The sequence below is a fragment of the Carassius auratus genome, chromosome 26 (assembly GCF_003368295.1).
Source record: "Carassius auratus strain Wakin chromosome 26, ASM336829v1, whole genome shotgun sequence".
Lineage (NCBI taxonomy): Eukaryota > Metazoa > Chordata > Actinopteri > Cypriniformes > Cyprinidae > Carassius > Carassius auratus.
Window position 1 is genome coordinate 1,199,915 of NC_039268.1, and position 26,193 is coordinate 1,226,107.

The 26,193-nt window shown below is 35.6% G+C and overlaps 2 protein-coding genes across 2 annotated transcripts in view; one reads left to right on the forward strand and one right to left on the reverse strand.

Moving 5' to 3' along the window:
* The window catches only part of LOC113044027 (TBC domain-containing protein kinase-like protein), a 47,296-nt gene extending 39,544 nt beyond the window's left edge, over positions 1-7,752 (reverse strand). The window contains exons 1-9 of the mRNA XM_026203616.1: positions 7,520-7,752; positions 6,911-7,129; positions 5,360-5,432; positions 3,803-3,917; positions 3,394-3,467; positions 2,746-2,887; positions 1,702-1,762; positions 1,537-1,598; positions 1,087-1,148 (exon numbers count right to left, since the gene is read on the reverse strand). Coding sequence (XP_026059401.1) covers positions 1,087-1,148; positions 1,537-1,598; positions 1,702-1,762; positions 2,746-2,887; positions 3,394-3,467; positions 3,803-3,917; positions 5,360-5,432; positions 6,911-7,103 — 782 coding nt within the window. The 5' untranslated portion in view covers positions 7,104-7,129; positions 7,520-7,752. The remainder of the gene's footprint in view (positions 1-1,086; positions 1,149-1,536; positions 1,599-1,701; positions 1,763-2,745; positions 2,888-3,393; positions 3,468-3,802; positions 3,918-5,359; positions 5,433-6,910; positions 7,130-7,519) is intronic.
* Positions 7,752-21,101, forward strand: LOC113044028 (aminoacyl tRNA synthase complex-interacting multifunctional protein 1-like). Its single transcript, XM_026203617.1, has 7 exons — positions 7,752-7,783; positions 12,023-12,156; positions 13,161-13,274; positions 13,411-13,578; positions 15,656-15,861; positions 17,942-18,110; positions 20,258-21,101. Coding segments are annotated over exons 1-7 (960 nt in total). The 5' UTR covers positions 7,752-7,781; the 3' UTR covers positions 20,425-21,101.
* Positions 21,102-26,193: the final 5,092 nt, after the last annotated feature.

The window sequence follows — 26,193 nt, forward strand, 5'->3', positions numbered from 1 at the left end:
AGACAACAACAATCAGACACTAACTATTATTATTAATTAACCATGAGTTTGGTCCTCTCTGTTTACTCACATACTGTATGCATGAATAATTATTAGTAGTATTAATATTAAGTAGTACATCAATTCCATATTGTGATGTTCGGTGTGCTCAATTAGACCAAAGCAAACAAGTATGGAAAATTTTATTAGGGCAAATTTCCTGTATGGACATTTTAAACACTTTATGAATAAATTAATATTTAATATTAACAAATTAATTATTACAGTTAACTAAAAGTAAAATATAAAAATAAAATTATTGTTAAAATAAAATACTATTTTTAGATCATACTGTATGTATTATTTATTTGTAGTATAAATATTAATTAATATATTAATTCCAATAATGTGATAATTTAATTAGACAAAAAGCAAACTTACTAATCGAGAAATAAAATAATTGATAATTGAAATTAAAATAAAATGAAATTCTAATTTCATTTAAATGGATTCTAAAGACTTATTCTGGAAATATAATAAATAAAAACTAAAACTAAACCAAAACTACTGAACTAAAACCAAAACTCAAATAAAACTAAATTAAACCTAAAAAGTAAATAAAAAATAAAATAAAATAAAAACAGGAAAACACGTCAAATTAATTACAAATCTGACTACATTGTCCTAAAATAAATCAAATAAAAATAAAAATGAATAATATATACTCAAATGTAATGAAACTGAACTGAAAATATAAAAGTAGTAAAAACAGATTCAAAATCATTATAAAAAACTATAATAGTATCTCTGCTACATATCTATATTCTGAAGTGTTAATGGCTGTTTAAATAAATATAAATATTGAGATGCAATATGAATGAAAACTACCAATTTTATAACTATATGGCCCATTCCTACAAAGAATTTAAATAATACATTTATTAGTAAAATAAATTAATAAATAATAAGTGCAAGTCCCTACTCGAGAGATTTAAAGGCATAATGTCATAATGCCAAATGTCCTTCTGACTGCATGAAAAGTTTTGGAAGATCAGAGTTTTATTATTTCCATAAAGAAATGATATAGGGCTAAATATTGTAGGTAACCTTTTTGAAGGGAGAAACGTCAGGCATTTCCTCAATAAAGCCTGCACATTTTCAGGCAGCTCCTGGGAAAAAGACGGAGACAAGAATATTAGTAAAGCATCAAACCCAGCCAAACTCTGATAAATCAGCACTATCTGTCATTCGTGCCATAAACCCCGCTGAAAAGTGAAGTTTTATGAGGACATTTGGAAAACATTAGCCGTACGAGCAGTGAGCCTGCAGTGTCAAGCTAAGAAGAGTTTATCTGAGAGGTTTCAAAGTAAACCTTTTAAAGTCAAATTCCTTCGAGATGAAACCCCTGAGATAAAGCATTTCCAACCATGAGACTGATTGTGTATTGTTCTGTCCGGCAGTAAAAGGTTTACAAAAAAAGAAAACATAATCAAATATCTCATCAAGGAATGTAAAGTAAAAAGATGAAAGGCTATCCATTAAGATGAGCAAACTTACCTTAATTGTATCTAAGCAGCCGTGTTCCTCGGCAAGAACCGTGATTATGTCGTCCATGCATCCTGTAGAGACATTAAGGTATTCCAGTCAAATGCATTACAACAGAAAATAGACATAATAATGTGATGTGAATACAGAAACAGGGTCACATAAGCACGAACTTGCCTAAGGTGATGATGAACTTCATTCTCTCACTAATATCAATGTTCTGTAGAATCTGCCTTCCCTATTGGACAACACAAGTCACATGACATCAAATAGTTAATGTTAAAATCATTGTGGTCACATTTCAACAGTCTGAATAGTTTTGCAGTATGTATATTTTTTCTTTATTTGCCAAAAGTGTAGTATACAACAGAGCATACTAAATGCAACGTTGCATCTCATAATGCACTGTGCCTGTTTTGACCTTGTATTCCTCTTTTTAAAAAAGAGAGTAGGCTTTGCCAAGCCAACATTCAGGTTTGTTTACAATTAGTTTCTTCTGGCCTGGGACAGTTATTACGGTTTACTAAAACTAAAACTATTACAACATTTTTGTTAACCGAAATTAAGTTATTAATTTATAATATTCAATATTAATCTATTTATTTCAACTACAAAATATTATTTAAAAAAAATTAAATCTATTAAAAATATTAGATTAAAACCTAAATATACTTCTAATGTTATTGGTGTTATTTAAATTATTATTTTTTTAATTAAATTCCAGTTTTGTTTAGTTTAAACTTAAAATAACCACCTAAAATATCTAAAATAAAATAAATATCAAACTAAAAATTAAAGCTGAAAAAAAAAAAACTAAATCATAGAAAAAGACAAAACAAAATACATAAAATTAATTACAAATTCAACTAAAATTAAAACTAAAACTAAAAGTATAAAAATGGATCTAATTCAAAATGATAGTAAAAACTAAGACAATAAAAACATAATAATAAAATTCGAAAAAATTCGAGCTAGAAAAGAATTTTGTGTATTTCAAGCAAAAGTGTCCATTTTGCAATCAAACAAAGGTTTTTTTAGGGAGAAAAGGAATTTATAAACGTTATTGTCTTTGATTGATATATATGCATAAAATGTAACCTGTAAGTGAAAACTGGAGTTTTTTAAACTTACAATATATATATTGGAAACAATAATTTGCATTAATCTCGAATTCAGTTGAGTCCTTGTTGAGCAGAATCAATGAAAACTCTGAGAGCGTACCACACAGAGTTCAAACAGAAGCACCCCGAGAGACCAAACGTCTGTTTTGGGCCCTGAAGGAAGAGGGGCCTCAATGATCGAGGGGTCGCTGGAATAAAAACAGCCTTGAGCAATAACCTCTGGAGGCAGGTAAGATGGATACCTACAAAAACACAGAGAAACAGAAGACACGGGTGTTGGAAAGGTCTCGCAGGGTGCAGATGTGGTCCTTGTGATGACAGATTACAAAAGACATGTCCCACAAACCCTGATATTATAAGACGGGCCCTCTGAGAACATGAGGGCTCCTAGTTGTGCCACTAAGTTATTATGATACCACACAAGGAAGCCGCTTTGATATCCAGGATCTGCTTTTGATCCAAACAAAGATGGGCCACAATGATGCACTTCTAATGTTAGTTCATCTTTCTTTATTACGAGAGCACAGCGTGACCCATTGATCTTTTTTTCCATGAAAGGCTGACGCTTCGATTTGGAGCCGCGATGCATCTTAAAAAGATTTAAAGCTCGCCCTGACTTTCTGCTCTGCAATAAGGATGCCGAGATGTTATCTGTACCCTTATATAGACTCCAAAGCACGTGAGTTTCACTTTGAGGAATATGTTAGATCAGGAAACAAATGAAAAACATTATAGCTGAATGACGTACCCAATAGGAAAGTCAACATCTGCTCCGTGGTCGGTCATGTGATACAGGCCGAATTTGGCCAGCTTCACCTTGCCCTGTTGATTTGTAAAAGAACATCGGATTCCAACAGTGAGCTGTAAGCACTTCACAGTGAGACATCAATTCTGATGTCATTCTGACAATTTTACTGTGCTTATTATATTAAATAAACTCATGCTAACAGTAACATAGACTGAAGTCAGAATTCCCAGCTTATTTACTATAAAGCTTTTATATTGAAAATATGAAATATTATTAAATGTTTGAGCAAAAAATAATAATAACAGGCTTAGATCAATAATAAAAATAAAATTAAAAAATAAAATTAAAAAATTAAATTAAATTTAAAGCTTGTTATTACACCCTGCAGCTTATCTGTGTGTCTACACACCTCGCGGTCCAGGAGAACATTGTTGGGAGACAAGGCACGATGCACCATGCCGTGTTTATTCATGAACTCCAAGCCTTCCAGCACTTCATAGGCAACCTGTAGCACCTTCTCTGGACTAAGAGAGACAAGAACATCTTAAAATCTTGAAAAATTAAACGTATTACATAATATTACAACCATATATGTACCTATGCTTACCCACAAATACCCATGTTAAACTATTCATCACATCTCCTGGAATTAAGACCTGATCATAAACGATCGATTACATATTTTGGGGTAGAGTTTGGAAATTTTCCAAAAAAGACAAAATACAAACAGTTATTAGTCTAACTATTATTAAATAAATAAATATATGTATGCACAAACATTTATAGATATATTCATATAGATACTATGGGTCAAAAGAAAGGCATAATAGTAAACATAAGAACATGCAATTCATTTAAGTGCCATTAATTCATAATAAAATATCAGATTTATACAGTAGATGGCAGAACAAGAGCAGCATAAATATGCAGTTGAAGCTGTTCAGTCACTGCTAATATCTGTCAGTTATTGTGAATACATCATTGGTTCAGCTGTTAATTCCACTCAGACAGCTACAGTTTTTCTGTGTTTAACGTGATACTGGATGAAAATAAAAAGCTGAACGTAAAAGACACTGCATTCATCTGCTTTTAATAGAAGACAGAGAGGACAAACAGTCTGTACAAACACAGGCTGCTGGGTGAGTCTGACCTCAAAAACAAATCCAAAACAAATATGGGTATTAAAGTTCATGTCACTTAATAAACTAAAGTGGATGGTTCTTATCAGTCAAATATTATAAACAGTACATTCTGACTTTTCTGCCCAAGTCATGGTAGCACTTTATTTTACAGTCCTGTTCACCATGTACATACTATGTACTAATAACTATGTAATAACTAGGTACTAACCCTGAACCTACCGCTAAACCTAACCCTACCCCATGTAGTTACCTTGTTTTACCAGAACTTTCTTAGATAAATACACTGTAAGTACACTATAGGTACATGTAAGTACACGTACTGTAAAATAAAGTGCAACCCAAGTCATGAAACCTGTAGACAGGTCTGGGTGTTGAAAAACATGTTTCTTTGGAAATATCTGGATATGTAATTGGGGTGGTGAAAATATTGCTAGACATGACTGGTCTGATTGGAAATTGTGACTCAATACTTTATATACTGTCTAAAAAAATGGAAGCTTTACTGCTTGCAATAAGATGTTTTTGTCCTCCGTCTTGTTTTCAAGCAAGTTTTACCATCTACGTCTACAGTCCTTGATAGTGAATTGTTGTCAAACTGGCCCAATTGCTATTAAATTAAGATATTACAATGTTGTATCTAATGGTAATACCACTGTAAATCACTATTTCCATGCTTTTATTTATTGGTGTTGCCTTAGATTGAGCAAAAACGGTCTACCTGTATTTCAAATAAATAATGGTTTTCATTAAAGAATCCCTCACTTGCAGCAAAGTCATGTAAACAGACCATATGCAATCAGTTATATTCCGTGTGCATGTATTACCTGACTGGTTTCCCTTGCTTCAGAAGGTCCTTCAAGCTTTTTTCATAGTGCTCAGCTACAATAACCAGACGTTCTGCAAGATGTCAAGAGGTCAAATTAGAGTTCATGGGAATCTAACCCACAACCTTGGTGTTGCAAGCAACATTATCCACTGAACTTTTAGCATCTCATGTAAATTTATCTGTGTTTTATTTATTCTATATTTGGTTTGCACTGTTCTGCATGCAACTGAAAAAAAGGTCACAGTATCTTCAAAAAACGCTATTGTTTTGCAATAACAATCACTCCAAAATGTACAACATTCATACTATTCCCATTTCAAAATTGACTTTAATAACCCAGTCATTATCCTCAGAAAGGATTATTCCCTCCAGCGAGATGATGACCTGCATTCAAGGTCATTTCTCAAACATGAAAGAAAGTTATAACTCGAATAAATCTGCATAATCGTCATAAGGACTTCAAACACATGTGTTTGCCTACACATGCATCGATGTCAGAGGGTTTTCTCATAGGGGACACGTGCATGATACAACGCGCATCGTGCATGATAAATACTGAGCTAGGAGTCATAAAGCAACTAAAGATGAAAAGAAAGATCCTCACAGGCAGAATCAGCACACAAATAATGCCATTAAACCACAAAGATAAAAATCACTAAGATAAAAGATGATAAAACCCTCAAGAGCACCAGAAAACAAAAACAGACTCGGTGAGGTTTTTAAGAGAAACGAAAAAAAAGCACACATTTCAACTTAATAGCACTTTAGATTACTTCAAAGCAGCTTCACAGAAATAAACAGGGAAAATAACAGCGTCAGTGTTGCATGGTCATCGGTTATGAAACAACTTCCATTTCAGCTATAAAGGTCATTATCGCTCCGAATCAAATTCAATAACTGTGTCAGTGTTGCAGTGTTCATCAATTCTGATACTTTACAAAAGGTATCAATATTGTTTACAAGATTCAACACTGAGATGCATTTTTTTTTTTTTTTTTTTGATATTTGTAGGAAATAAACTTTATTTACTGTAATTTATCAATTGATGTCGGGTCACCCTTAAGAGATATTTCATATTAAGTACCCTTATTGTTTTAACTGCACTGACACTATTGGATGAGGACAAAACTCGAACTGAATTTCAGCTGAATAATGACACTGTTGTCTTCTGCTTTATAGATGAAATAAACTGAATTCATTTTGCAACATGGACAGTTATTGAACCAAACTGAATAAACGCTGAACTAACTCGAGTTGAAGAACAACACTGCTGTTTTCAGTAGAGCTTGTCTCATAATGAACCAAATGTATTTAACTGAACTGACAGACACTATTGTCTTGCTACAGCTGCTTTACATTGGTCTAATTTTTCAATCATTGAGATCACTAATGTTGATTAATTTTTCCCTGTTTAATACTGTGAAGCTGGAACAATCTGTATTGCATGAAGCACTATGGAAATAAAAGCACTGTGGGTTGACTAGACTTCATCTTATTTGGGCCTCTGATGATTTGCCGGTCATGTAGCGGGAAACGCACGACATCCTACCATGCTTCCCTCTGGAGATGTCCACATACTGGCACAGTCTGGGATGGGTGATGGTCTTGAGGATCTGAAAGCGTCCCAGGATCTTGATGGAGTTGGGGGTGAGAGGAAGCCCATTGCTGCCGCACACATCATGAGGAAGAGGAGAGGCGAAGAAGGTGGAGGCCCCCAGCTCCGCATCTCTGAGGGGCTGCATGACTCGCCGGATGCTCAACAAAAACACTGACACAGGCAATATACAGACAACATACAGTTATACAGAATATACTTTTGTATCATTTTAATGTGTTATTAATATCACGTATAGGCTATTATACATTAAATACAGCATAAACAGTAACAACAGTTAGTGTTACAACAGTACATTTGTTGTACATTTTCATTAGGAGCGTCAGGTATGTTAATATTATATATAAAATATGATAAACTAGATTTATCATAACACTAAAACGTGTATATTCCATCTTAGAGCATAACTTACTATTTTGGTCTGACGCGGTTGCAAACCGAACCGATGATATTTGACAAAATTTCATATCATTGAAATAACGTTAGACTGTTGGACTTCTGACGTTTGGGGTTTACAAACGCAACATTGAATTAGCGGCATACCTGCTTGTCTGAAACGAAAGACTGCTCCATTTGATTCACGTGTCCATTGATGATATTTCTGATATATGTGTAATTTTGAGCGATCGGTGTAGTCTTCCGGCGACTGTAAACGGCAGAGGCGCGCGATGACGTGTTTATCCCGCGCACGCGAACAGCTGATCTCCGCGTGACCGTGACGTCATCATCTTCCGACGGCGGTGTGAGAAGATAGACGAGTGTAGCGTGTGGCTTTTGTAGGAGAGAACCGTACGGTTGCAGTTTTATGTGAGTAACAGAGCTCGCGTTGACGTTTTAATATATGAGTATTGTCTGTTTTTCTATGCAGTGTGTTAGGAATGTAGTTAAAGTCGAGCTGTGAGAGTACGGATGTGTTATGAAGATTGAAAGGTGAAGTGACAGTCAGCACTGTAACGTTATCTATATAAAGAAGTTTACAAATGACATCACGAGTCACGATGATCCTTCTGTATGAATATCACTACTAAAAATAAAAACAAAAAAAAATCGTATCATGTTTACATTTCCATCGTTGCGTAGATATCTGCCTTAAAGGCTTAAAAAAAGTTAATTTATTTGATAATTTATGAGAAAAATTGCATCAATGATTAATATATTATTTCCCTCTTAATGATTATCTAAACCTTTATGAAAAATTTACTTAGAAATTATTAATTCTTTAATAGATTGCTTTGCTGTCTGTCTTTCTTTTACTTTCATTTATGTGCAGGATGTAAGTTACAGTCATGGCCAAAGGTTTTGGGGGTGAAATTTAGTGTTTTGCAAAGTTTGCTCTTGTTTTGGACATTCACACTGTTTCTAGATTATTGTGTAGACTGGTGCAAAGTTATTTTCTCTGATGAAGCTCCCTTCTGGCTGTTTGGGACATCTGGAAAATCGATTGTTTGGACAAGAAAAGGTGAACACTGGTCCTGTGTTGTGCCTACAGTGAAGCATCCTGAGACCATCCATGTTTGGGGAGTGGGCTCTCTCATAAGCCTGCTCCAAAACACTGCCAGGAATAAACAATGGTATCAAAACGTCCTGAAAGAGCGACTTCTTCCAGTGAGCAAGTTGGTGATGATCCATGCATTTTCCAGCATGATGGAGCACCATGTCACAAAGCAAGAGTGATAAAGAAGTTGCTCGAAGATCATAACATTGAAATTTTAGATCTGTGGCCAGGCAACTCCCCGGATCTCAGTCCTGATCAACTCCAAGATCTATTAAGGCAGGAATGGGTCACTGTCTGTCAGGATTTGTCCCAGAAGCTAATATCCAGCAGGCCTGAGTGAATTGCAGAGGTAATGAAGAACAAGGGTCAACAGTGTATTGACTAATTAAAAATATTTGCCAATAAAAGCCTTTAAAACTTTATTTTGTTTTCATTTTGTTTTTCAGTATACCATAGACACGTGTGGAAAAATAATCAACAAAAACTAAAGCAGCAAACTTTGCAAAACACAAAATTATGTCAGTGCAAAAACTTTTGGCCATGACTATAGTCTGTGAAACTGATTTATTTACTTGTCCTGAACAAGTCAACAGATAAAAGTGCCACCATGCATGTCTTCTACTTATCAAATTGCATAACTACACTGTGTTTGCTTAGGCCACCTATATATGAAAAAGCCTTAATCTTGTTTAATTTGTTTAACATAAATGAGCCCATTAACATAACTAGAGATGTTCCGATACCCTTTTTCTCTTCCCGATACCGATTCCGATACCTGGGCTCAGGGTATCGGCCGATACCGAGTACTGATCCGATACCTGGGTGTATATCTGTATATACAGCTGTATATACTACTAGCCCTGTGTAAATTGCTAGAATTTTTTTATGGTGTGCTTCAGACAGATCCCTCAATAAAACATGAACAAATACATGGTGAACTACTGTATTTATTACAGTATTTTTATTATCTAACATGAATTTGACAGTATTATTTATTTTCTTATGCAAAAAAGAACTTCAAATGCAGCCAAAAATCTAACACCGCAAACTAAAAAAGGTATTTAAGTTTTACAATATAACTGTATAAAAAAACTGCAACAAAAAAGATCTATTAATCAGATAATCTCTTTACAACAAAACAAGTAAAAAACAAGCAACCATCTAGGCATAATTATTATTATTATAGAGACGTATTATTATTACTGTAGGCTACAACAGTAGCTTTATATATTGTCAATTTACTCATGTAAACCAAACATTTATTTTAATGGGCTGCCATGAAGATCTTTGAGTGTCTGTGTTTATGATATGACCGTATTCTCAAATGAAACGGTAAATTCTCATGAAGTGACGGTTTATGCGTTCGTGTCCTCATGACACACAGCAGAGACTACAAAACAGCGAGCTCTCGCGCATCTGTGCCAGTCACCCACAGAGATGTAGATTTTGCGGGAGTAATATTTAAATAGTATTTTGCAGTTTAATATTCACAGACACTAGTATATATTCGGCTACTGTCTGGAGCCCTGCGCTTTGACTTACACGGAAGCGACTGAACGCAGCTGCCGGTACTGAATATACTCGAGAGTCTGTAACTACCGGTACTACAGAGACATACTGCTAACCACTGATCTATAATATAGTAGCGGCTTCACTGTGTTTTGGCAGTTTAGAATGTGATGAGTGATCCAGTCATATATAGATAAGGGCTGCTAACGCGTTTTCATTTCTTCTTCGCTGCTCTAAACAGGGGTTGCTTGTGGCAACACAGCACAACTTCCTGTGTTTTCAATGCATTTTGAGCAGCGAAGAAGAACCGTGCAGCGGTTAGGCAAAGCTTGCGGTCATAACTAGGTCTTTTTTAAGAAAATGGTATCGGATCGGTATATGGGTTCATGTACTCGCCGATGCCGATGCCAGAATTTGTTGTGGTATCGGAGATATTTCCGATACTAGTATCGGAATCGGAACAACTCTAAACATAACCTTTAGAAATCATAAACTAGTGTGGTCACTTAATGCATTATGGTGTTGTAAACGATAATATGTTATTATTGTCATACATTCATTAAAACTAAATCCTATTCCATTTTGTGTCCCAAAATAGTTTACATGCATAGGACGTCATGTGCTTTTCATTTGGTTCCTCATGCAGTTATTTGTAGACCATTACAGTTACATAAAAACATCCCTGTGAGATGAGAGTATTTAAGATCGTTTATAATTTCTTAAAGATGAATAGAAGAGAATGAAGTCTTTACTGTGGACTGATGCTGGTGGCCAATGGAAGTGCTGACTAATGTGCAGCACAAGTGCGTGGTCATTATCTCCTCACCATTCAGACTTGCATGACAGTGACAGCTGCTCCTGCAAGTGTTACATTCACTGGTGTCAGTTGGCCTTAAATGGGAACATTTTCAAGGTTTCTTTCACAGACGCCGTTGTTTTTGGTTGCATTTCATACATTTTATATCCGTTGCATGGCTAACATTCATGTTTATAGGCTGTCATATGATGCCGATGACCTCTGTTGAATGGCATTATGGGTTACAGTGACAACTGAGCTTTTAGGGATTTTTGGGGGGGAGGGTTTGGGCTCCGGGACTCATTTTCAGGGGTTATGCAAATGAAAACAGTCCTGACATGGTGCTCATAAATCCTTCCACCACAGGCCCATTTAAAGCAGTTCAAGAACTTCAAAAACAAGAGACTTTGATCCACGATATTATCAACTCCAGCTTTTTTGTGTTTCTAATTTCCTCATCTGAACTCTTTGTTTTCATCCCGCGCCAGCTGTTGTTTTCCAGCACCACCCTGCACTGTGTGTTATGATGTGTTCTTCTCTTTTCCTACGCCTTGTAAAAATTCCCCTAGTCCTTTTGCAGTGAATGAGCCCAAGCCAAATGTGTAAAGTGTCTGTGGTCCTTCACCAGCTGTCTTCCGACTGAATGGGATCCGTTGTGGGACCAAAGAGGATTCCTCAATCAAAACACAGAGCTGAGAGGACAGTGATGCAATTACGCAGTATTTGTCTCATTGTGGACATGAGAGCACACACATTTAGATGCCATATGGTTTGAATCCATCCACTTCCTTTTTGAGGAATATTTTAGTTGACCTGGACGTGGCGAGGCGATTCAAGCGGTACTGAAGTGCGAACCCAAAGCAGGGTTCACTGGGATTACGATGGAGAATGTACGCTTTGATGAGGTTTTCGCATGTTGTCTGGCGTCTAGCCGATCTATTGTTGAGCATCTGGCTGGTGTCAGATGTTTCATTATAATTCTCCTTCATGGAAGGGGATTAGGACAGAAACTTGGCCATGTATCGGTATAAATTACAAGTTAAAGCACCTTGTAAAGTTTGCCAAACACCTCGTGTTTACGTGCGCCAAAGATCTGAAAAGATCTCACTGAAAGAGGTCGTGCTCTAGTGCCGCATGTTCCCAAACATGGATAGGATGTCTCTGTGGATCCTCTTTTTGTGAACATGTTTATGAGTGACTAAGAGTTCCTACCGCGTTTGATCTTCTCCTTTGGCTTGTTTTCCAGGTTCCTGGTACGATCCCTGTTCAAGATGTCAGGCCACACACCCTCACTCTTGAGACTGGAACAGAAGGCGGCGGAGGCTGACCAGATCATCGAATACCTCAAGCAGCAGGTCCAGCTGCTGAAGGAGAAAGCCAGTAAGTGGATGCATGAGGCGTGCATGTGTGCTGATCACGGGTCAATGACCAATGAGGATGTCTGAGAGGATCAAAAGTAGAAAGAGGAATCTTTTAATAATCGACTTCAGAATGCAAATGCTTGGAAAGATCATATTTGCATTCACAGAGGTTTCGAACACTTATACTAGTGCTGTGAAACAATCACTCACATCCAAAATAAAAGTTTTTCTCTCACAAAATATATGTATGTGTCCTGTTTATTATGTGTATATATAAAGACACACACATACAGTATATATTTAGAAAATATTTACATGTTTAAACATTATTATATTATATATAAATGTTTAATATATAAACATAAAATATTTGTCTTAAATGTATACATAAATGTGTTTGTGTTTATACATATATATACATAATAAATACACACCGTACACACTCACACATTATGTAAACAAAAACTTTTATTTTGGATGCGATCAATCATTTGACGGCACTAATTTATACCAGTTGGGCCAGAACAATATTAATTTGATAAGGAAAACAATATGATGTTTGTACAGAAGTCCTAAGAGGCCATGGATTATTAATTTACAGTAGATCAAACAATCACTGTAAATAAACAACAACAACAAATAAAACAACTTTTGTTTAGTTGAGATCACATGAAAATTAAATCGTTATCACGACAAACAAGAAAGAAAAAAAATTATAATACTTAATCCGTATGTTTGTATTATTTAATGATATTTAAAGATATTTATCCTTTCAGAAGTTTGGGGTCTTTTTTTTTTTTTTTTTTTTTTTTGAAAGACATAAATGCTTTCATGCAGCAAGCATGCATTAAATTGATCAAAAGTGACCATTAAGGGATTTATAATGTTCTGGAAGATTTTTTCAAACTTTTGAACAGTGGTGTATATTAATAAAATAGCAAATGATTAGCAGTAGACAGTTGAGTTGAGAAGTTCTGAATGAATGTTTTTGTCTTGTTCTAATGAATGCAACGTTCGGTGTAGTTGTGCAGGCCACAGTAAAAGAGGAAAAGAAACTGATGGCGGAGAATGCCAAGCTCAAGAAGGACATTGAGGAACTGAAGGAACAACTTCTGGAAATGGAAAAGAGAAGAGGAGGTATAATATCACAACATACTGGTGAAATAATGAAATGCTACTTGTGTTGAGCATTTAGCATTCACAGATACATTGTGGGTTTTTTTTTTTTTTTTTTGCAATAAAGAAGTCAAATCATTTGGTTTGTTCTTTACAGTGAAAGATGTGTCCGTGCCTTCAGCAGAGCCCAGCATCCAGTGTGTCTCTAAACCCACAGCCTCAGAGCCACCTGTCCCAGCAGCCCCTTCTGCTCCTGCCCCAGCCACAAAAACCCCACCAGCCAAAAACAGTGATGACGGCAAAAAGATGAAAGCCGAGAAGAAGGGTAAGCATATTACTGATACTATAAGGCAAAGTTCCAGTGCTATTGATTCATTTGCCTCACCATTCAAAACTTAGCAATATCTTAACTTTTATGTCTAATTAGGCTGTAAATTGCAATTGGAAGAAAGTGTCAGTAATATAGGGCCATAAAAATTAATTGATAAGGCTAGGCTGTGTCATGACTAGGGGTTCATTTCATTTTTGGCAATATGTGAATGTTTACACTTCAGTTACAAATAGGAACATGAATAAGAAAGACGTTTTACTAATGCACACAGTCCCGCACTCATAAACAGTGCAGCATAACGAACGCGTTTGAAGCTTGGTAGAGTTTGGGAGGACGCCATGAGTGAATGTGAGCTGTGGATGCAGGTCAAACTCATTTGGGTTATAACCAGATCTGAAAGCAAACCAGATTTAAAGACCTCACTGATGTCTTCTGGGGGTTATATTTCTAAGTATTCCTGCCCTACAGAATAGAGCATTTGAAATGGCTTAGATTTCCTTTCATGGTTCTTTATTATGAAAATGATTTTCATTTCCAATCACTTAAATCCCTTCAACTCGGGAACACTCTATTCATATCTAAGTACAGATCGCAGATTGTTTTTGTGCATTTATAGGCTGAGGAAAAACAAGTTAACTTGTGTGTTTCCTCCTGGCCAGATGTTAAAAGGAGTTTCATAATTTTCCAAATATGTCTCTTTTCCTTCATTGTTGATGAATGCTGTGTTTCCGTGTGGATGTAGCACCAGTAGTTCACGCGTATCTATTTTTTGGTAGAACTGCATGATTTCTCACATTTAGAGGACTCTTGGCACTTTTTCTACCAGTATTTTCTGAACTTAGGGCTGCGTGATTAATCAAAATCACCAGTGAAATTCACAATAGCCCTGTGTGATTATTAAACCACAAAGGCTGGGATTGAATCACTTAGACACGTAGTCTGCATGCTTCAGAGTGAAGGGTTGTCTACTACACTCATTTTTCCTTATTAAAAGTTTGGAATATGCAGCATATTTAACAGCTATTGACATCTTTACCTGAAACTCAAAAGGTTTTCTGAGAAAATAAAGAAGGTTTAGCCCGGTCACCTTACAGTGGTGTGTGAAAATGAACGATTATGAAAGAAAATATTACTGGCGGTTTCCAAATAACGTTCAGTTTGGTGCCTTATGGCTTTTTCAAGTATTAAAGGCAAAAATTGGTATGTTGAAAAAAAAAAAAAAAAGTAAACTGATTTTATCAACTCAGAAAAGCTTACACTACCGTTAAAACATTTGGAGTAAGATATAAAAAATGTCACTTATGCTCACCAAGGCTGACTTTATTTGATCAAAAATACAGTGAAATAGGAATATTGTGAAATATTACTATGGTATTTACAGTGCTGCACATTTTAAAATGTAATGTGTTGCCTTGATTGCAAATCTGTTATTCATTTGAGTGCATCCCTGCTGAATAAAAGTATTATTTCTTAACTGACCCTAGACTTTTGACCTGTGTTGCTTTGATTTCCTCCGTCTGGAAATCATTGTGTTCAGTGCTAATGTTGTATAGACTACACAGAGGTTTTTATTTTCAAGACTTTAAGGGTGAAGTGGTTTTCCAAAAACGGTTTCCCCCAAACCCCACAGGTCTCGGAAACAGTGGTAAAGTTGTACAAAATGACTGGAGCAATTAGAAACAAACACCATACTGAAGCCATTGTTGGCACAATTGTTTTGGGTAAAGTTAAAAACAGAACCCGGATGAAAAGCAGACAGAATTCCCAGTTCCAGACTTTTAAATGCATCCCAACAGCTCCCTAGGGAACAATATGAACAAGCTAAAAATATAATTCAAAGAGTTGCTTTAAAAACACCTATCAAACTAAAGCACATTTCCTTGGGGTGGATATGTACTGTAATAAAACTGTACCGAGGTTGGTACAATGTTTCTAACAGCTCTACATACACAGCCTGTGTTTTTTACTGATATTTAGGGTGTGTTGGGTGATGGTTGTAATTGTCAAAGTTACAAACACACAAATATGTGAAAGACATCATCTAATGATTCGTAATGCACTTTTGGTCCAGGAGAGAAGAAGGAGAAGAAGCCAGCGGCGCCTCCTCAGGAAGAGGCGAAAGTAGATGTGTCTCGATTGGATTTGCGAGTGGGCTGCATCCTCAGCGCTGAAAAGCACCCTGACGCCGACACTCTCTACGTTGAACAGGTGGATGTTGGGGAAGCGGCTCCACGCACTGTTGTCAGTGGCCTGGTCAAACACATCCCTCTGGAGCAGGTACACTGACACATCTAACTCATGTTTATCACTGAGTCCGGTTTCGACGGTCATTGGAATTATCAATAATCACTGAAATGCAACAAATAATTTCATGCATTTATTTAGAAATTGCAAAGCATAAGTTGTCGACCGATATATCGGCCGATATTTGGCATTTTTCAAATATCGGCATTGGTCGATAAGTTTTTCTGCTTTGCTGATGTGTTTGAGGCGGGACTTTTATTTTGAATGACTAATGAACATTTAATTTTACAAACCGTGCAAACGTAGTCGAATCCAGCTGTGAGATCTTGTGAAGTGTGCATGTGATCTGCATGATCGCGTATTATCTGTGTGACGGTCAGTCCATGTGAATTGAATGCTTTAAATTTCAAATGTGATTTTAAATTATGATGCGCTTTATGCTTCTGCACACCGTCATATTCATGTCATTTTCTCTGTGTGTTGTATGTAAAATGAGTGTTACCCTGGCTTTATTTGAAAAATATGATTCCCAATACACACAAACTTCCCAGAATACTAAGTGCACTGTTGACTACAGGGGTTACTTCCTTTTTAATTATATATTTTTTAAATATTTATTTGTGAAAAATACTCTCTCATCTTAAGTATAAGTATGTTAATTTTATACATTTATTTTTTTAATCCTTTGTCAAATGATTTCAAATTTCTTAAATATTAATACTACTAAAAACAAATTATAATTATATCGCCTTTATATCAGCTATCGGCCCCCTGCTTTCCAAGTAATCGGTATAGGCATTGGATGTCAAAAAACCAATATCGGTCGCATTACTTTTTTATCAAAGCATGATAAACAAATAATATTGTAATTGCAATGAATTATACTCTGTTATTTTATTTTCTGAAATGTAAGAAATATTATTAATAATTTGATCACATTTATTCAGGGATTTATAAAGTATAAAGCACCTAAAATAATTATTAGAATTAAACGTAACAATTTTTATTTGTTTTTAAAAAATGACATTTTTAATTACATTAAAATAAATTACATTTAATAAATACAATTACATTATTAAAATGCAATTGCTTTAATTACAGATTAATTACGATATTCAATTCTATAATCAGTGCATTTAATTTTTATTGTCAGATCTGATTGATTTGTAGAATTTAATTAACTCTACACTTTTTAATCTAGCTAGAGCATGTAGACTTATTCAAAATAGATTCCTTTCCTTAATATGAAAAAAATTGTTTACTTGTACAAAACCTTCCAGTGTCTCGTCATATTAACCGAAACATGAATCATACACAAAACTAACTGAATCATAGCCAGATCTCAAATTTGTAGATGCGTTGCATCATTCAGTAAAAAAATTGTGACTGCTTATATGTCTTGCTACTGTACCTGAGAGCAATCTTTGTTTGCCATAAAATGAATGCAGCTCTTGTTGATTAGGTGTTATGTGTCAGAATATTGAGAAGGGGGATATTTCAGTTTTACTGTTTCATATAAAACGTCTGCACTACTACGATTCATGCAGGTCCATAAACCTGCTCCATGCAGACAGCTCAGTCTCTTGTGCTTTATTTTCCAGAACCCCGAGTTTATGATTTGTTTAGGGGATTCCTAGCAGCTCGTCAGAAATTCTAATGACACCCATAAAACGCATCTGTTTCCTTCATTCATTTAATTTAATCATGTTGGGTTTCCCCCCCTCTGGTTATGACTACATCACAGTTGCTTTAAGTATGTTTGGGCATTTATAAAGTTGAAATAATTATGAATGTCTAGAGTTCATTTTGGAAGTAGATGAGTTGAATGATTATTGCATGTATTCAATTTATTAGTTTTGTTAATGGTCTGTTTTGTTCTACATCCCTGGTTCTTGGTTATAAAAACAAATAATTCAGCAATTATAAAGTTGCCCAGCTGTTCCTCATAATACAGTATGCTGTTGATGTTTTGGTCCATTGCATAATTTCCCATTCTGCCATGCAATAAATTAGATATTAAATTTATAGTATTCTTTTTAACCACTTAAAAAGATTGCACTAGGTTCCTGTGCCACACATTTAGTTATTTTCTTTTTTTTTTTTTCATCTTTAGATGCAGAATCGTATGGCTGTGCTTCTATGCAACCTGAAGCCTGCTAAAATGAGAGGCGTCTTATCCCAGGCCATGGTTATGTGTGCCAGTTCTCCAGAGAAGGTTGAAATCTTGGATCCCCCAAGTGGAGCCATGGCTGGAGACAGGGTTACCTTCCAGGGCTTCCCAGGTAACTTTATATATTTATACACAAACGTACTGCAATATGCAATATGATATTACTGCCCAGCAGTCCAATGGCATCTACAATCTGCTTTGTGGAGCCAATCTGAGTGTATCATGCTGGTTTATTAAAGGAAATGTTCTCACAAAAATCTAAGTTCTGCTATGATTCCAAAATCAGTTTGAGTTTCTTTCTTCTATGGGACACAAAAGTTAAATGGAACATTCTTACTGAATAAAGCATATGGTAACCAGGAGCTGTCATGCTCTAAATGGACAATGAAATGGATCCATATGATGCATGCACTATTCCAAGTCTCTGGTTTTTTTGATCTTCCTTTGCCATAGTTCTCAAAGTTTGCCGTGTTGGTTACGAGATGTTGACATCATTGATCAAACTGACACAACATGTCTTCATCTTGTGAGGGATGCTCATATTTATGGGTTGGCCATTTGAAAGTTGTGACACTGGACCACAAAACCAGTCATAAGGGTCAGTTTTTGAAATTGAGATTTCTACTTCACTAAATAAGCTTTCCATTGATGAATAATTTATGATAGGATGATATTTGCCTGAGATACATCTATTTGGAAATCTGGAATCTGAGGGTGCAAAAAAATAAAAAAATTGAGAAAATCGCCTTTAAAGTTGTCCAAATACATTTTTTAGCAATGCATATTTCTAATAAAAAATTATATTTTTATATATTTATGGTAGGAAATTTACAAAATATCTTCAAGGAACATGATCTACACTTAATATCATAATGATTTTTGGCATAAAAGAAAAATTGATCATTTTGACCCATTCGATGTGTTATTGGCTCTTTCTACAAATATACTTGTGCCACTTGAGACTGGTTTTGTGCTCCAGGGTCACAATTGTTCAAAAGGTTTCTACCTGTTTAAGTGGCCATTTTCGGGTCGCTAACATAAGCTTTAATCTAGACCAGACTTCATGTAGGTAGTCATGTGCCTCTCGTGGATCTGATTCTCAAGATTTTGTTATATAACCACAACTGTCTGTTTTTAATTCTTTAAGATCTCGCAGTAAAGAACATGAAGTTCTCTGTTTGGTGACATAGTTGTTTGTGCTCCACTATATGAGCTAATATTATTTTCCCTTTAAAAAAAGAAAAGAAAATGAATTCTTTAGTGCTTAAGAGAACCTCACAAAAGATACAAATGTTATTCTCGTGCTGTGAAACAATATGGTGGATCTGGCAATTTGGAGGAGTGTAGCATTTGCAGTCAGCCGGACACAACAACGGGGAGATTCCCAGGAAATGTGTGAATGTGGAGTGCAGAGGAGGACCATCTGGACAGGACACAATGAGAATAATGTCTCTTACACCTTTCCATTTAGCCAAAAAAACATAATGTTGTCCAATTCATTTTTTTCCAAGTTAATCACAGTTATTCTTCCCCAAACCAAAGTACGCAGCAGGAATGAGGCAGTTCTCCAACTTCCTCCAACTGTTGGGAGTCATAAATGACCTCTAAATCAAAGAAGTGGTCATATCAGTTTATTTTGTTAAATTATTTTTTACTACCTTTTTCTACTCTTTCTTGTATTGTTTTGCCGTTTTTCATGGATTGCCACGCAATAGTTCAATATTCTCTCCTGTAAAAGTCTTTTTGATTCATATGACGACTTTATTTCTGCATTTTCTATTTTGTATTTACCGCACGCATCTGTAACTCGTCATTAAAAGTAATGGAGACAGGCTGTGACCTTTCTCAGTCCTTCCTCCGCTTGTGAATTTCTCATCTCATTTGGATTGTAGCGGTTATGATGGTTGCGAAAAGGTCAGCAGCAGAACAGATGCAAGTTACAGGATCCCCGTCTGCATTCAAATCAAGCTTTTGAATTCATTTTGGTTTGATTTATGACCGCTTATTGCAGGTAGTAGGAAAAACACCTGTCTTCATCTGCTTTCCATGAGTTCTTGGAGCTTCTCATTTTGGCTCGGCTCGAACTAATTATTTAAACTCGTTCTAGATTCATTACGAATTGGTCTGTGCAAGGGGATATTAATGATAATGAGTTGATTACAAAACCAGCTCTTGTTTTAGTCTTTTAACAGCTGTTGGGAAAAAAACACCAACTAATCAGCACTTCAGACTTTCCGCTTCTCTGTTTTGTTGTTCCAGGTGAGCCCGACAAGGAGCTGAACCCTAAGAAGAAAGTGTGGGAGCAGGTCCAGCCAGACTTGCGCACCAATGAACAATGTGTGGCCACTTACAAGGGAGCTGCCTTTGAGGTCGGTGGGAAAGGAGTGTGCAAAGCTCAGACAATGAGCAACAGTGGAATCAAATAGAAATATCTAAAAGAATTTCCTTCTACTCTAACCTCTTGATCTCTCTAATGGCGCAAAATGAAGGGACACGTTTGAGATGAATAAAGTCTTTGAATGCTACTCTTTGAATGTGTCTGTATATGGTAACATGTCAATAGATACATTTTTTTAAAGGAACAGAATTCTATAATGATTAAAATTTGAACTTTTGAACTTGAAGGGTCAGTTCACTTCCAAAATAAGATTTGCTTATTATTTACTCACCACCATGTCAATAAAAAGATGTTCATGTCTTTCTTTCTTCAGTCGAAAAGAAATTAAGGATTTTAAGAAAATGAATTAAGTTAATTGTCAATTCATTTTATTTTACATATACATTTGTAACACTTCAGGCTGTATACATTATAGTTTGGTAATTGGCCTTGATTAACAGTCGACAATATGTATTAAATAATGTTAGCCTACATTCATAAAATGAAATGAAAATGTTTTTGTTTGTGCGTTAATATTAATGAATTGAAATAAGTACAAGGCAACAATAAAATCAGATCAAATGTGTATTACAAAACACATGTAAAATTTCATGTTAACGTTTAAGTTGGTAATGTAAGTTAATAATGATCTAAGCTAAAAACATTTTTAAGGTGAATCCATTTATAACGGGAACACAATAAAGCTCGTCCGATATGAGCAGCCCAGAGAGGTGAATTCTTGTAGTCCATTCCCTCTAGAATATAAGGCTTTTGGTTATTTAAGTGCCCTTATTATGGGTAATGAAAGGTTCATATTTTGGTTTTGGAATTCACTTTTATTGTATTATAATATGTATTTATTTTACGTTACTTGCTTAACGACTCCCAAACAATACGCTCAGCGATTGATTTTTTCCAAACCCCTCATTTGAAGCTAATCTGGTAAAAGAGCAAGTGGGCTGGCAATATGCTAATGTCCCATCATGCTGCCATCAACATGAAACGGCTTGGGATTCATTTTAAAAACGAATCGTTTCAATGATTCAGAGTCGAGTCTTTTCTTTTGAGAGACGATAACTTTATACAGGTGCACTTTCAAATGAAAACTTTGCCGGATGTTTTCATTCATTTAGAGCTGTGTTACACACTGCATGAAAGGTAATTTCCAAAAATCCACAATAGAAGCAATATTCCAGAATGGAATAATTATTTTTTATAGGTTGGTGAATCATATTCATTTCCTTTGAATTAATCTTATCTGAGCTTTTTTCAAGCCATTTTGATTTGCTGGGTTTTATTGGTCCCTCAAGGGAACATCACAGACGTTTGCAGAGGAAGTTTCGCTCGCTGTTGAACAGATCTGCTCTGTTTCTGTTCTTTTCCGTTAAACTGATGGATTTATATGTCCATACAACCCCATTCTGTCAAAAATAATTAACTCCATAAGTGGACCTAAACATCATTGTCATCTAAAGGGGAAAAAAAACTTTACTTTTCAGTTTTGCATTGTTATGTGTCTCTGGTTCTGCCTTGGCTCCTTTCACATGGAGCTTCTCTCATTAAAACTAGCTGCACTTGCTGATTGATTTAACAATTTGTAATTAAAGTAACAGTAAGCCATAAAGTGTGTTACCAACTAGGTAAAGTTTACAGTACATTAAACAACATGCTTTTAAAATTGGCTGTGTGCTGGTTCTGGATATTGAGGTGTAATGGGGCAGGTGAGTGCTGGATTCATGATTGTGTGTGGTTTATATGCCGAACACATATAAACCCTGAGAGGAAGATTGAAAAGGCCTTCACATGTGTAGTTATTATTAAGGAATCTATTCATTTGCCATTTCTAGATGCGAGTCTAGAAAGATGAATAGAAGAGGGTCTCTCCATCAGATCAGTTTAAAAGTGCACTTACTGTATGTTACTGGGTATAACAGTTAAATTGAATGGCATGGAAACTAAATTCCTCATATTCTGTAGGGCATTATGGGTTTAATGTCACTAGTGGTTACAATTTCCAGCAACAAGGTTTTCTAGGAAGAAAAAAAAACCTTCAATAGCTACAGTTTCATCTGATAAATAGATGTAATATACTGTATATAGGTTTTTATTTTTTATTTTTAGATTCAACTTATTTCAGCTAGTTGGTAACATTTCTCATTTTCATTTAGTTTAACTTGATGTACTAAAAAATAGAAATACAAAAATGAATAAAAACCATATAGACACATTAAAATGACAAAATAATACAATTACTAAAACAGAAATATAAATGAAAAGGATACAAAAAATACATAAATATTTACACTATACTATTATACTAAAATAACGCTGGAAGTATTTGGTAAGATGGTTTCAAACCATGCAAGCTTTAAATTTGAAATGTAAACAAAGAAGAAAAGAAAACTTAAATATTCAGTTTCAATATTACATAAATATTGTTTCACTGATTTATGCATTTAGCTCATTTTTTATTTCAATTGTATTGCCTGTTATCTGTTATTTGCACCTGTAGATGCATAATTACAGAAGCTGACATATCTGTAAGCATAAACATACATTTCATGAGGTGTTTCTTGAGATACAAGGGGATGCATTTTCTTAAATTCAGATGGCTTTCAGACCTTCAGGATGCTTGTCAAGAGTTTCAAGGATTCTGATGCTGTTACTCACTCAACATGAAGCGCTCTCTGATCACAGATTTGTTGCACATTTGTGTGTCTTTCTGCGGTTGACTGTTGTGACAACACCCAGTCAGAGTAAGGCTACATCCTAGAATTACGTCGAATTTTCCATATCGCTTTAAAAACCCAATACAAACAACAGCAAACGGATCCAGTGTTTGCAATTCCTCTCTCCCAAAATGACATTGAATTCATTAGCTGCAAAACTGAAGATGTTGAGAGCGACCGACTCCATCTGTCCATCAAAGCATAGCTGCGACATCCATATGGACTGATGAACGTGTACAGTATATGTGAGAACGCAAAGATGTTTTCAAAGCGAATTAAGAGCTCGAGAACGACAAAAGTTTAATGGCCTACATGTGCATATAGTAATGAAAATCTACACACTTGACTTGAAATTTACTGCATGGTCACATAAAAACTCTGTAAAGGCCTTCGAAGGGTCTGTAAAAAGTTATTCAAGGGAATTATCTTTATAAGTAATAATCTTTATCGAGAGTCAGAAATAAAAACTCAACAGGACGAGTGGTCTCTGGCTGCCGTTAAAAGGGACGTTTGAAGCCTGCTGTTATGTGTGTGGTTTCATAGTTCACCAGCACACAATAAAAGAATAGGAAATCTATTAGCCATGTGAATGTTTTAGTACAGTTTTGCTCACAAACAGCAGTCTTCTTTACTCGAGTTACTTAAAAGACAACATCCACGGTGAGATGCTTTTCCTACGCAAATCAAATTGCACATAAAAATATTGAATCACAGTCTCCCTGTAAAGGTTTAGGTAGAGGTAGTTCAATGAAGTTATTAAACGCCTTGATGATGTATTCGTTTCTTACAAAAATTTAGTTTTTTTTACTTTACTAGGTGTTTATTGATGGACTGGAGTTGTGCAGGTTGCCTGTGGATTATTGTGATGTATTTAACAGCTTTTTGGACTCTCATTCTGACGGCAACCATTCGCTGCAGAGGCTCCATTGATGAGCAAGTGATGTAATGCTATATTTCAGAGCTGGGTAGCAACTGATTACAAGTCATCTGGATTAAATAAATAGATTCCAAAAATGTGATTACATTCCATTACTCATACATTTACTTTTTTATTGATTACATGAGGTATTATTCGTGTTTTATATTATATGTTCATATTTCACACAAATTCCCATCATTTCTTATTTACATAAGACAAACCTCTTTGACCTCATGTATTTTCTGGAAGTAGCCCTTGAGATTTTTCACATTTGCATGTTCGTGGTTTTTCTTACATGTAAACAAATAAAATATTTAATATGTGTTTTATTTAGATTTTTGTTATTTCATTTTTATAGTTCCTTCACAAAATGTTTAATGTACTTCATTTATGGGTTAACTGTTCTTTTAAAGAGAGGGCCATGTTTAGTGTTTTGGGGGCTCTGTGAATTTCACGAACCTAAACATGTCACTGCTTAAATTTAATAGTTTCAACAGTGCTTGTGGACGTCAGCGAGCTCCAGTAATATTTTGGACCCCACTGACTTTCACTGCATAATTAAAATCATGCAATGTGACATTTTTAAACTCTTCTTTTGTGTTCCACAAATCACTTTCACTGATTCTTCTGTTGCACGTTGTGTATTATTTCAGCTTTAGTTATTCTCATCATATTAGTCACATTAATATTACCCTATTTATTTTCTAATTTCCTAAACAAGATTTTTTTCATGGTAACATTATGCCACAAGTGCTGATGAGTGCTGTAAATCTGAGCAAAGACCACCAAGAAACGGAACAGCTCTGGTCCACTCTGAACAGCTTCTTTATACCCACATTTTGAAGTCTGCTATCAGTTAATCCAAAAAAAGAAGGGAAGAGTTGAATTAGTTTTCATTAATTCTTTGCATAATTCCGGCTCCATGTTCACAGCAGGGCGTTATGTGAGGAGCTTATGTGTTCCTGTCTCAGGCGGGCCACCATGACAAGTTAAACAGAGGCTTAAATCATCAGCATGAGATCTGTAATAATGACAGACTCAACAAACAAGAGAACAGAGGGATGACCTGAAACAAAAGACTTGACATTGCTGCGGTTCACTAAACAACTCTTCTGAGTTAGAATAACACGAATCAAAGAGTCATAGAATGTGCTGCAGTGACCCTCTCTAGAGGAGCTGTGCAGCTGGAGAGCTGAGGGGGATGACCAGTTGTGTAACTCAGTTCAATTCGGTTGTCCTTCACACAGCCACAAATCAGGAAGTGTTAAGCGGTCCCCAACCCCCGGGCCGGTCCGTGCGGCATTTGATACCGGGCCGCACAAGAAAGAATAAATAACTTACATTAAAGCTGCAGTCGGTAACTTTTGGCGCTCGCGTCTGGCGGAAGAACATTGCAGCCGGAGCTACTTCTCTCTGTTTACATCTATGGCGACTCACACAGGTACTGCGCTACTCTGCAGCGTTGCCGACCCCAACCAGACTAAAATAGTCCGAATATAAACACTTATTATAGGTGTACCATAGTGATTAAGGATAAGACAAAAACACGGTTTGGAAAATGGATAAATGATGTACTCGCTCATTATATATTATTCATGTTGTGTTGGCGCGATGTTACGAGGACGCTGCTAATACGAATAGACAGAATTTATTTTGTTGTATTTATGCTTCACACCTTAATGTCCAGTCCGTGGAAATATTGTCTGATATTAAACCGGTCCTTGGTGCTAAAAAGGTTGGGGACCACTGTTCCTGTGCACATGAACGAAGGCAGAAGGTTTTCGTAGGGTTTGTGGGGGTGTCTAAAGCAGTGATTTTTCTGATGTCACGTGACTGGAGGTGACGATGGAGAGTTGCCATGACGACCACAGGAGGGCAGAGCCTAACCATTAATGGTGTTACAGTACCAGAGACTGCGCTGACAGGGTTAAAACTGGTACAAAGGTAGAAATATTAAAGCAATTACATTAAGATATTAGGAACTATTTTCAGAAAATATATTTTGATGTTTAGTTTTCTTTAAACATGGGCGCACATTAAAAGAATAAAAAATAAATGAGGTTTGTTGTAAAAATATACGTTTTTAAGGTGGTAAGAAATATAAATCCTATAATCTTAATTCATTTTGCTTTTCAAGTAAATTAATCTTGTTTAAAAGGTGTTCTATATG

Bases quoted from the DNA above. Each gene is read 5' to 3' on its own strand.
- LOC113044028 (XM_026203617.1), top strand. The intron at 15,862-17,941 runs GTACACTGACAC...TTTCATCTTTAG, and splicing joins AACACATCCCTCTGGAGCAG to ATGCAGAATCGTATGGCTGT. The intron at 18,111-20,257 runs GTAACTTTATAT...TTGTTGTTCCAG, and splicing joins TACCTTCCAGGGCTTCCCAG to GTGAGCCCGACAAGGAGCTG.